Source organism: Hemicordylus capensis, chromosome 4, assembly GCF_027244095.1.
Source record: "Hemicordylus capensis ecotype Gifberg chromosome 4, rHemCap1.1.pri, whole genome shotgun sequence".
NCBI classification, from domain to species: Eukaryota; Metazoa; Chordata; class Lepidosauria; order Squamata; family Cordylidae; genus Hemicordylus; species Hemicordylus capensis.
Window position 1 is genome coordinate 266676920 of NC_069660.1, and position 12049 is coordinate 266688968.

Genomic DNA, 12049 nt, shown 5'->3' on the forward strand with positions numbered 1-12049 from the left:
GATTTGTCCGATTCAGATACAATAACAATTTCTGACTTGTTTTTAAACCAGGAAGAAAAGTTGCAAATTTCCTACCTTCATACATGTGAAGCAAAGACTTACTGTATTAATGTTAAGCCATGGCTCAGTCCTGGTTAACCATGATATCTGAACCCAACCACTGTCTTTTAGGGTAGTTGTGAGGATAAATGGATGGATGGGTGGGAGGGAACCCTGTATGCCAGTCTGAGCACCTTGGAGGAAAGATGGAAAGCAATTTTGAACAACATAAACATGTTTCACTTTTAAGGGTTAGTTCTCTTGGAACATGCCCTAAGCAAAATAATTGAAGTGAATGCATTTGCCAAGAAATTCTTGATGGACTAGAGTAAGTGATATGGATTGATTAATGTGCCAAATGAGGGCATGTTTACAGTACTGTACAGTCTGCATTGGACTCGCGGCTCCTGCTTGAACAGCAGGTGGAGGCTGTGGCCAGGGATGCCTTTGTCCAGCTTCAGCTGGTTCTCCAGTTATGGCCTTTTCTCGACTGGCAGGCCCTGGCAACAGTAACTCATGTCTTTGTTACCGCTCGTTTGGATTACTGTAATGTGATCTACCTAGAGTTGTCTTTGAAAATGATTTGGAAGCTTCAACTAGTCCAGAATGCAGCAGCCTGCCTCCTCATGGGTGGCTGTAGATTTGATAGTGTCACACCTCTTTTACGGTCACTGCGCTGGTTGCCTGTTTGCTTCTGGGTTCAATTCAAAGTGCTGGTTCTCACCTACAAAACCCTTATGGGCTTAGCACGTGTATATCTCCGGGACTGCCCATCTCGGCCGGTTGTATCCTGGCCTGTGAGGTCTACTCAGCTGGCCCTCCTTAGTGTCCCAGGAAGTGTTCCCTCTAACAGGGATTCCAAGATGTTGTTTACTACAACTCCCAGAATCCCCAGCTGCAATGGCCTTTGCTTGGGGATTCTGGGAGTTGTAGTCAACAACTTCTGGGAATCCCTGTTGGAGGGAACACTGGTCCCAGGCCCTGGTGTAGTGCGTGGTGCCTGGGCCTGTAGGAGGGCCTTCTCTGTGACCGCCCCTCTAATTTGGAACACTACCCCCCTTCATTCTTTCTCCTAAAGACTTCAGAGTAGGCAGTATATAAGAAAAAATTAATTTAATTTAATAAATAAATAAATAAAGTCCCTTTTATTTCAAATAGTAATAATCTACGTTGGCACATTTCAGAATATAAAGGTTTGAAGACCATAACTGCTGTTCTATGGTACATGTTGATTTTGTTGTGATTTAGAATAGTCTGGATGTTGTGTTTTGCTGGCCAAGCAAAGTGTAGATTTTGGTTTACATAGTCCTTCTGACATTACTTTTATTTTAATCTCTGTTTGAATTTTGTAATCCATTATCTCTCTTGAACATTGCTGTTTGAATGAAATTTGATACAATTTTACATTTCAAGTCTGAATACCAGTTCAACCCCTCAAACTATTTTCAAAAAGGAAAGAAAACGTTACTCTGAGAGAACTGACATGAATAAATATCTGAATTAGGGTTGGTGTACATATTCAAGGCATTATTCTGCATTTCAGGTTCAAGCTCCATCGAGACTCAAACCTGTTTTAAAAGGGAACACGATAGATGTGTAAAATGCTGAAATGTGATGGACTGCTTGAGCATTGAGATAATGGAATAAATTTGATATTTATGCTTACAACACAATTTTCTTTACCAAATCCTGCTTGCCTTGTTTGTTTCACTTTGTCTATTTGTATATCTGCATTTTAATTATTTTTTAAATGCAGTTATGGACAGGGATCTACAAATTTAGGCTTAGCTTACTAGCCAGCCATTATTGGTCACCACCAATCCCCATTCTTCCCTCAGATCCTTTTCTGTCACATAGGCAGAAAATCTGCTTCTCTCTGAGGAGAGAAGCAGATCTTCTGTCATTTGTTCTGGGATATGGAAATGGTAAGAAACAGCAGGAACCCTCTCCTGCTGCTCAGAAAGAATTCCTGCTGTTTCTTATCTTCTCAGAAATGGCAGTGGAAATTTTCCTCTGGTGAGGAGATCTGTGTGGTGCTGGGTATCCTGCTTGCCAGAGTACTGGGGTCGCTTGCCAGAATACTGGGGTCACTCACCACTGCTGAGCTGGCAAGTGGATTTGTAGATGCCTAGTTATGGATACTTAATTTTTGATGTCTTGGATTTGTCTCAGTTCTCTCCAATATGGATGGGGTTGTACACATCTAGAATGATGAGTTTGCTATGGAACTTGTATGATGAGAAAAAGACGGCAGCAACAAAATCCATATACATGAAAGGTAGTGAACCATGACACTCCGGAAACAGCTGATCTCCAGACTAATGAAGCACATGTGTAACAAGCATAGCTGCACTGGCAAAACAAAACAAAATAAATTGCACAGTTGCACTAAAAACCAAACATTTGTGGAACTGTGCTCATATAGAGTGCAAACGTTCCCTTTAAAACAAATGAGGTTTTGCTTTAAGAGCTTGTGTTCCAGACTTGTGTTGCATCACTGCAAGCATTAATCTGGAATTCAAATTCCAGACTTGGCACAATTAGCTAGTGCTAGAATCTTCTTCAAGAGCTTCATTAGTCAGGATGTTAGCCATTCAAAAGTATTTACTGTACTGCTATAGTCTGCAGAGGTAACACAATTCATCAGGACATTTGTGTAATATAGACTTTTCTCCCTGTCTGTGTTGAGTAGATGTCACTTGTGGGCAACAAACCATGGAAGACTTATAATTTTTTGCTGCATAGAATTAATGTTCAAAAATTTTGGGAAACCATGTTGGTCCATTAGGGATGGGGGTCTGGAGAAGCCAAAGTAGGACCTATGTTAGGACCAATTTAAACATCACAAATTGGTGAGCAAGCTTTTGAATTCTCTAGAACTTTTTTGCGGCTGGATGTTAAGCAGAACCAGGGCCAGGAAGGCTAGGGTGAATTTTTGTAGTTATTTGTAAAGTTGCCTTAGGACCTGTTTTTGCACATACCTGGTAACCATGAATTTGAGAGACTGTGTAGATTTCTACAATTTAGGCAATTGTGTTGATGGCAGTATTATTTATTATTAGTTATATATAGCCTTAAAAAAAAAAGTCCCCAGAGCAGTTTATATAGTAGGGGTGGGGGGACACACAGAACTCACTATGGATTAGCTTTTTGCATGATGCATGAGCATTTAGAAAGCTACTTCCACAGCAGCATGCTGAAAACTGCTTATGTTGAGTTCTTTGTGTGGTGCTGGCATTAATAAAACCACCAGTCACAATTTCAGAACTCTTTTCAGTTTATTAGGAAGATAGATTATTCTCATAGATCAGCTTACCATCACTTAAGCCAATTTTTTGGCAGTTTCACGGTGGTGTATTGACCTGTAGTCAGATATCTGCTTCAGTGTAGATCCATCTCTCACCATAATCTGTGGCAATTAAAGGGCTGTATGAATTATCTAAGTGATAGCAATAATTTGAGAAGTGCAGAAATAATACAACCAGATTTATCTTGCAAACATGTAGATCTTAAATTCACTGGTATTAACTAGTTTAGAGCACATTGAGTCATTGACTTTTTTTTATGTAGAAGAAGTATCTTGCATCTGGTGAAGTTGACCCATATACTCAGGGAGTATCACTTCCTATTGGTGAGAGGAGGTCTGCTAAGGTAGGTGCACAGAAATTCGGTAAATATTGCATGGTGTTTGCCATTTAATACACAGACTTTCCAATACACACTCTCTTTCTCTCTCTACACACACACACACACACACACACACACACACACACACACACACACACACCATATGGTATACTTTACCATGCTACTTCTAAAAGGTTTTAATTAGATGCCAGTGTGGAAAATAGTCTCCTTGCTTAGTCACTGTGTGGTTGTGCATGTGTGGTTAAAGTAATACGAAGGATAGCAGTCATGTTCTATCCATTCCACTTTGTATTTTGTGCCTCCTGTGGAGGGAGTAGTATGTTACTGGCCTATGTGTAACTATTTAAAGCAGTTAAATCTCTCTTCAGCCTATGTGACTGAACCTTATTTTTATATATCAAATTTATCTTTCTTGAATGGTAGCCTACATTTGCTTGAATGGTAGCCTACATTTTGCTACATTTGGTTTCCTACATTTGTTTTAATAGTCCTATAATGTCCTAATTTGATCCTGTTGCTTCGTATTTCTTGCTATCCTTGACCTTTCTACATTTAAGATGACAAGTGAGGCTTTGCCAAATACAGGTGCCCCTCATAGTGAGAAACTATTGAAATCATTGCGTGGTTTAGTTCATTTCTCTGTTTTAAAGTAGTAACCTCTGTACGAATCCTTTAATTTACACATTTAGTGTTAAAGATACATAGGCCACCTTCAGACATAGCGTGAAAACTCTGGTAGATGAACCTGCGGTTAATCTTTGGAGCCGGAATCATCCTGCAGATGATCGTCCAGCCGTGGTTTTGCAGCCCCCAGCTTCTGGGCAAAGGGAGCCCCTGCTCTTCCTGGTCCTCCGAGGTTGTATTCCAGCAAGCTCCTAGCTGCTCTCGTTGCCAGACTGTGGGCAAGGTTTCAGGATGTCAGTAGAGTGGCAGCCATTGGCCACGATCTCCAAGGGGGCGTTTCCAGGGCGATCATGCCTTTTTGGCATAGACTGTGCCCGCCTTTGGCAGGAAATGACATTTAAATCCTTTCCCTCAAAGTACTTGCACTGCCGCTCTCGCAAGAGTACTGCAACCATAAGCACAAGTACTGGTACCAGGGGATGGAGTGGGGCACTAGTTTTATGTTACTTGGGGAAAGGCTTATGATGACTTCCTAGGAGGGGGTATGTATATGAGGCCTGGCAAAGAATCCTGGGCTTTGGTCCGCTGTGACAAAGGATGCTCTGTTCCCTTCCCTTCCCTGGATGGAAGATGTCAGAAGGTCTTGCATGCAGATTGCAATGACAGGTCCTGCATGCCCCGCAACAGATACAGGCAATAGATATGTGGAGGTACATGTTTTCACAGTTTTTAGATCGTGGGGCAACAGGAGGATTTCCTTATGCAGGGTTTCCGCAGGCTTCATGGGATTCCTCAGGCTTCATGGGGTTAACACATGGGCAATTTTGCAAAGCAATGTGGTATCAGTACTCTAGCACAGTGTTTCTCAACCTTTTTGGAGTCAAGGACCGCTAAATTCTTCGTGCAGAGTTTCAAGGACCGCTACACTCTTCATGCGCAGTTTCCCGGACCGGCAGTTAGTAAAGGGGTTTCAAATCTATCTATCTATCTATCTATCTATCTATCTATCTATCTATCTATCTATCTATCTATCTATCAGACTTCTATACTGCCCAAAACTTGCATCTCTGGGCAGTTTACAATTAAAATAATATAAGCATTAAAATAATTAAATTTGGAATCTTTTGCAAACATGGAATATTAGGGGTTCTCAACCTTGGGTCCCTCAGTTAAACTCCCATAACCCCCAACCACAATGGCATTTGGTCATTATGGCTGGGGATTATGGGAGTAGAAGTCCACCAACGTCTGGATACCCAAGGTTGAGAACCCCTGAATCTAAAAGCCTGGGTGAACAAATTTGTCTCCAGTATGTCTTCAGTATGTGTGGGGTGGGGGTGGAGGTGCTTGTGATTACTCAATGGAGAGGGGATGTTGGGCCATTAGAAAAATTCAAAAGCTACATGGGGGCAATGAAAACAACGCACAAGCAAGCTTTTGAATCCCCCCAAATGCTTCATCAGGCTGGATGTCAAGCAAAGCAAAAAGGAGGTGAGGAGAGGAGAGCAGGGCAAGCTCAGTAGAGCCGGAAATCTACAGTTTAACCCTCTCATGATGGAGGTGGAGTTTTAGCAGGAGTTGTGTAGTCGCAGGGCAGGATCCAGACAACGTTAGTCACGACCACCCACTGAAATTAATTTAGTCATCTCTCATTTGTGTCAATGCTGCTTGGTCATGATCACCTGACTTGATCTGGATCCTGCTCTTAGATGTGCACTTTGTGAGGTGGACCTAATGAAACCCGTGCAGCTCCTCCAAAACTCGTTAAATTCGTTACATGGCAGGTGCTGGGAATGGGGTTTTTTTTAATGGTGAAAGAAAATGTGAAGAAGAGCGGTGGAGACCTGGCATTAAAAGAAAGGGGGTGATTCTGAGATGGCGGAGGGTGTGGGGCGTTGTAGTGGTAGATGCCTCATTTTCCTCGCTGGGGAGACGAGGCACTGTTCAGGGTGGGTGAGGCAATGGTGCACCGGACTGCACTCGGAAGGTCGCCTGGGTCCAAGAGCTGCCGCCACTGTGCTTGCGCACCAGAGTGTAGCAAGTGTTCCCCATCCTCTCTCACAATGTGCACTTCTGTGCCCCCCTCCCAACTCCCCTGCGGGAGCCAATCACACCAGCCTGCCTTTGGGGCCACGCAGCTCACGTGGTCCCACATGCTGCCCGCGCATACCTGCGAGGTGAGCCAAGGCGGCCCTCCTCCCTCCCTCCTCTGCTTAGCCCTCACCGCGGCATGATCCCGGCCAGAGATTGTCCCCCGCACCCGGCGAGGTCATAAAGGGGACCGCCGTCCTCCACCGGCGGTGCAGACCAGGGGGTTACAGGGGGCAGAGGGACCACAACACCCCACCAATGCAAGAGGGAAACAGCGTTCCCTCTCAAGGCGCCTCGACCACAATAGGCAGCTGGGTTTCAATCAATCAACCTTTGGCTGCAAACAATGAGCATGCAAGAACCAGCAGCCCTTCAAGTGGCAGCCCTTCAGGTGGCATACCTTCCACACCGCATACAATTTGAAGCTGTAAAGATAGGGAATAAAATAGCTGTAGGAAGATCACAGCAGCACGTGGAGGCAAGGGACAAGAAGGTGATACTCTTCCTCTTCCGTACCATGTGCAAAATTGAGGAAGTGAGTGCCTTGATTGCAGTTGTTGGGGGCGGGGTTTGACTCCCAGTCAGGGACCGGCGCTCAACCCTTCGGGGACCGGCAGCGGTCCCCGGACCGGTGGTTGAGAAACTCTGCTCTAGCATGTGTGCCCTTTGTTGGGAAATAACAGAGTTGCACAGTTTCTGGTGTCATTGGGGCCCCATGTATTTGTGCACAAATTTCTGTAGTCCTTAATCGCTGCTTTGCCTGCTTTGTCATCCCATCCCTTTTGTGTAGATTGACCTGGCGGGGGGAGCATAACAGAATGGGAAAGTGTGTCACCTCTGATGTAGTTCTTTACCTGCCTTAAAGATTAATATGTGGCGTCCCTGTTGGGTGATGGCAGGAGGAGTGTGAAGACTGCAGAGGGTGGGGCAACTGCTCGGAGAGGCGGCTAGCAAGAAGTGTGGCCAGCATAGAATGGGCTGGTCTGAGCTGCCCTCCCTGTGGTTTTGGGAGCTGTCACTGAACAAAACCCAGGTTATGAAAGCAGCAGAATTTGGACAACACGATGCCACCTTCAAACCTGAGGTTTCTGCAGTAAAACTCACTACAAACCGAAGGTTTAAATTCAAGTTTAGCATCAAAAACCAACTCACAGTTGGGTTGCGAAACTGCAGTTTCACACATTCAGATGAACACAATCTCAAACTTCTGGCACGTTTGCCTCTAGTTTGACATTACTTCCCAAGGCGGCCATATAGGACGCATGAGGGGCAAACAAGTGTCCTGTGACAGAGATTTTTGTTCGAGGCAAGAAGTAGCTTAGTAGTCTTAAAAAGCTAGTGGTCTTCAGTGGATAGGATAGTATTATACTTTAGATGTAGAAGACAGATTGAAATCAGTGTGGGGCCACTGTTTTAGTACAGAATACAGTATTGGAGGATGTGGACTCGGGAGACCTGGATTCAAATTCCCGCTTGGCCATGAAGCTCACTAGATGACCTTTGGGCAATCACTCTCTCTCAGCCTAATCCACCTCACAGGGTTGCTAGCGTAAAATGGGGAGAGGGATCGGGGACACCACCCTGAAGTCCTTGGAAGAATGACTGGTTATAACTGTGATAGCTAAACAATACATGTCTCCTTAGCCAGATACTTAGAACTGGACTGCAGGTTAATTTCCCATCTCCCAGCTGCACAGTCTAGTAGAACTTGCCACAATTGTCAGAGCCATTAGCAAATTATTTGGCTTCTGCCAGTGGGTGCCATTAACGTGGAAGTAATTAACCAACTGTTTAGGAACAGCATTTCTCAATTTACCTCTTATTTTATGTCTTTACTGCTAAACATGGTAAAGACTACTTAAACTATTTCGTACCCTCATACACAAATGTAAGGTCATGTTCTCCTAGTTCTGGTTGATAGATTACTTTGAATCGGATGCATTTTGGCAGCGTTATCAGTCTTTTGTTAAAGTCCTGAAAAAAAATCTGGAGTTTTGTTTTGCTTAGATATAAACATCAGCATTTCCCTAGCATTTTCTGTAGTACAAAATACCTAAATTTAGAAATAAACATATATTAACAAAAACAAAAATATAACACATTTGTCATAAATGAAACATAAGTGAAAACCCAAAGCCCCTCTGCAGTGTTATTGCTAAGTAAGATCTCCATAGTTATTATTGATACGTTGTAAACATTATAAGAACATTCTAATAACCAGTATGTGGTGTTAAGACTTTCGTATGTAGTTACGTTTTTCAATATTTGTTTTAGGACAGGTTAAGACTTGAAAGAAACAAAGAATACAATCAGTATCTCAGGGAAAAGGAAGAATGGAATGAAAAGCTAAGAAGAGTAGGGAAGAAGCACACAGAGGTAAATGACAGATTTTGTTCCATTATTACAAGCAATGAGAGAATAGTCTTAATTAAACTACAGTATAGAAGGATTAGTTCTACAGGGTATTCCATAGTGATCCTCAGCTCTTTTGTTGTTTACATGTTAAAATCTGTTTCTGTGTACAATATAGTTCTTCCGTGTACAATATAGGCAGATTAATATCTGTATTTTGAAGGATAAAAATTAATAGTGTTTATTTTTTAATTGTAGTTATAAAAACTATATAAAACATCCTTTAACATTGTTACTTTCTTGCCTTTTCTACCTACTTGAGAATGAGGAAATGTTAATAGATACCCAGTTGTAGTGAAGGATGCTTTCCATTATGTGATACTTCTGATCTGGATAGTGATCCCAAAACAGTCATAAATAATGGGTTCTGCATCTGCTCAGACCACTTTAGGTAAAATTCGTTAGGTCCTCGAGACACCCCCAACCACCTCCTGCATGTGCTCCACGGTCCGTTTTTTACATCAGTAGTTAGGCATCTCTCTTTCAGTTTCTTTCTGACAGCCATAGTGATCACTACTTTGGATTTCTAAAGCTCCTCAGAAAAAAACTATTGTTAAAAAGTTAGTTTAAATGGCTTGTACGCGGAATGGCACAACTTCTCTATGGATTGCGATACGTATTTGGAAATTTAACAGTGCATAGATTATGCAACGTTTAACAGACTGCTAATACCTTTGAAGAGTTAAACTTGGTCTGTGGTGGAATTTATTGGCTTGACTCGGAACTGGAAATGACTATAATTTAGGAAACCCTTAACATGCTTCACATGAGTCCAAAGGCACCAAGGGAATAGACCACCTTTAAAAGATGTGTAACCTGCAAGGGCAAACTTCCCTCAACAGATGGCCATGAACTGTGTTTGTTGTGCTTGGGAGAGGGTCCTAGTGCATCAGCTTGCTGAACAGTCCCAAGCTGGACAGGGCAAAAAGGAAGGGCGAGACTGAAACTGCTGCCCCGCCGCCAAAGAAGCATTGGGATAAAACGCAAAGAAAATACCATGAAAAGACAGCTGAGATGACCTCCTCTCTGATGGGGTTACAGCATATGAAATGTCCATCAGCATCGAGAGAACATCATCGACCAAAGGATGTGCCAGCATCAAAACCACGGCATAGTGCAGCTTCGCTTTCACTGGCACCAACCCCACAGCAGTCTCTGATGCTGAGACTTCCGCAATTGGTAGCAACGTCTTCGACATCGAAGCAAAGTGGTGATCACCTGTTGCCTTCAAAATTGAACACGATGCCGAACTTGAAATGGAGGTTGCATTAGATCTGTCAACGGTGATGGACATCATGAGACTTATGAAGTCTGGAAAAAGTACTCAATCGACAACCATGTTCAAGGGCTTCCTTAGTCAAGGGCTAGATATCGAGGAAGGAGTGGAATCTGAACAGATTCCTATGATACAGAGGACACCTTCGGTATCAGACAGAAGCCTGTATGGAACCACCCCGTTGCAAGGGTTGCTACCAGACAGAGGATGGGGAGATACTTGCATTGCCTTATCTCCAGAAGAATACTCACAGTTTAAACTATGGCATTCTCAAAAAGCAGCCCCGCCTATGATGCAAATGGCAACACAGGTCATGCCAACCAGAAATGAATACGAGGATTCATCAATGCAGACTAGCACACAACCCAAACCATATTCAAAAATAAGGGATGCTGCTATTCAAGCAAAACTTGCTCCACCGCCAATAATTCCACCACCACATTTACAGGTGGCAATGACCATTCAGACCCAAACACAGTTGCCAATAGATCATGCATTGAGACATACTATGGCAACACAGACTGTGCCTATACCCAAAAGCATTGCAACAGAAACAGTGCTAACAAGGGACACAATTAGGGCTAGTGCAGATAAGAGAAATTCTTCAACAGAAAAAAACATGAGACAGACTTCTGCTGTAGGGACCACATCTTCAGCAGAAAGCAATGAAGATGCTCGCAAAAGCAAATCCAGACATAGTGCCAAGGTGCAATTGTCCACGTGCACCCTTACGGTAGTGCATGGAGACTCTTCGGATGAAGAGGATGATTATGCAACTGATGCCACAGATTAAGAGTCTGTTGAACACATCCCCGAACCGAACCAGAATGTGTCAACAATGTCGTCTATATCGCCAATGGAGGAAATGAAATCCTACCATCAACAAATAGCAGAGATGGCTGAGGTACTAGGATTGGACCTGAAACAGAAAACTACGGATCTCTATGATCCAGTATACAATTTTATGAAAAAGACTGCAGGTCTGCAACCGGTATACTTACCAATGTTACCTGTCATTACAAAGGCAGCAAAGGCAGCTTGGGAGGTTGTCCAGATTTTCACGCTTACGTCAAAGATATTAGAAACACTGTATAGGATACAAGAAGAGGAAAATGAATATCTTATGAAACATTCTGTACTGAATTCATTAATAATAGATTGTGCATCAGTTATTTCGATTTGGAAACAAAAATCTCTGTTTTTTAATTCTTGATTTTGTTTTGGTTACAAAACCTCGGAAATTGCCATTTTTGGGCACAAAACGTTTTGTACCTGAATCGAAATGTACAATCCTAGATTTTGCAACTATGAAAAAACAAAATACTTTGCACCCAAGGAAGTGACACTAAGGGAAGTATTGGTTTATCTCACATCTTTAAAGACAAAGGGGCTTGTGAATGTCTCGATCAAAGTGCATTGGGCTGCAATATCAGCATGCCACAGCGGATGGGATGGGGAAACAGTGTTCTCCCACCCAAATGAGCCAGCGTGGTGTAGTGGTTAGAGTGCTGAACTAGGACTGGGGAGACCCGAGCTCAAATCCCCATTCAGTCATGAAACTTGCTGGGTGACACTGGGCCAGTCATTTCTCTCTCAGCCTTACCTACTTCACAGGGTTGTTGTGAGGAGAAACTAAGTATGTAGAACACTGCTCTGGGCTCCTTGGGGGAAGAGCAGGATATAAAATGTAGTAGTAGTAGTAGTAGCAGTAATAAAGTGCAAGAAATTCATGGAAGGCATAAATAATAAGTATCCTCCAGTACGACTGCCCATGGACAGATGGAGTCTGTCACTGGTGCTCTCCACGTTAACAGTGGAGGCCGACTTCGGAAGGGCAGTTCTTAAAAGGGTACTACGATAGATTCTGGCTCCCACCTCCTCTAAGGAAGCTCATAAGTCACCCATTATTTATGACTTGTGGGATCACTATCCAGATAAACAGGTTGCTTACCTGTAACA

At 43.1% G+C, this 12049-nt stretch overlaps 1 protein-coding gene across 15 annotated transcripts in view; it reads left to right on the plus strand.

Moving 5' to 3' along the window:
* Positions 1–12049, plus strand: part of CSPP1 (centrosome and spindle pole associated protein 1) — a 121290-nt gene that overhangs the window by 22924 nt on the left and 86317 nt on the right. For 12 of the 15 annotated variants that reach the window (XR_008306938.1, XR_008306937.1, XM_053249259.1 and 9 more), the window contains 2 exons: positions 3610–3690; positions 8677–8778. Coding sequence is in view for 13 of the 15 variants with exons in the window: in XM_053249259.1 (XP_053105234.1) it covers positions 3610–3690; positions 8677–8778 (183 nt within the window). In the remaining 2 variants the exon portion in view is untranslated. The remainder of the gene's footprint in view (positions 1–3609; positions 3691–8676; positions 8779–12049) is intronic. The other 3 variants (XM_053249267.1, XM_053249268.1, XM_053249270.1) reach the window with 1 other exon arrangement.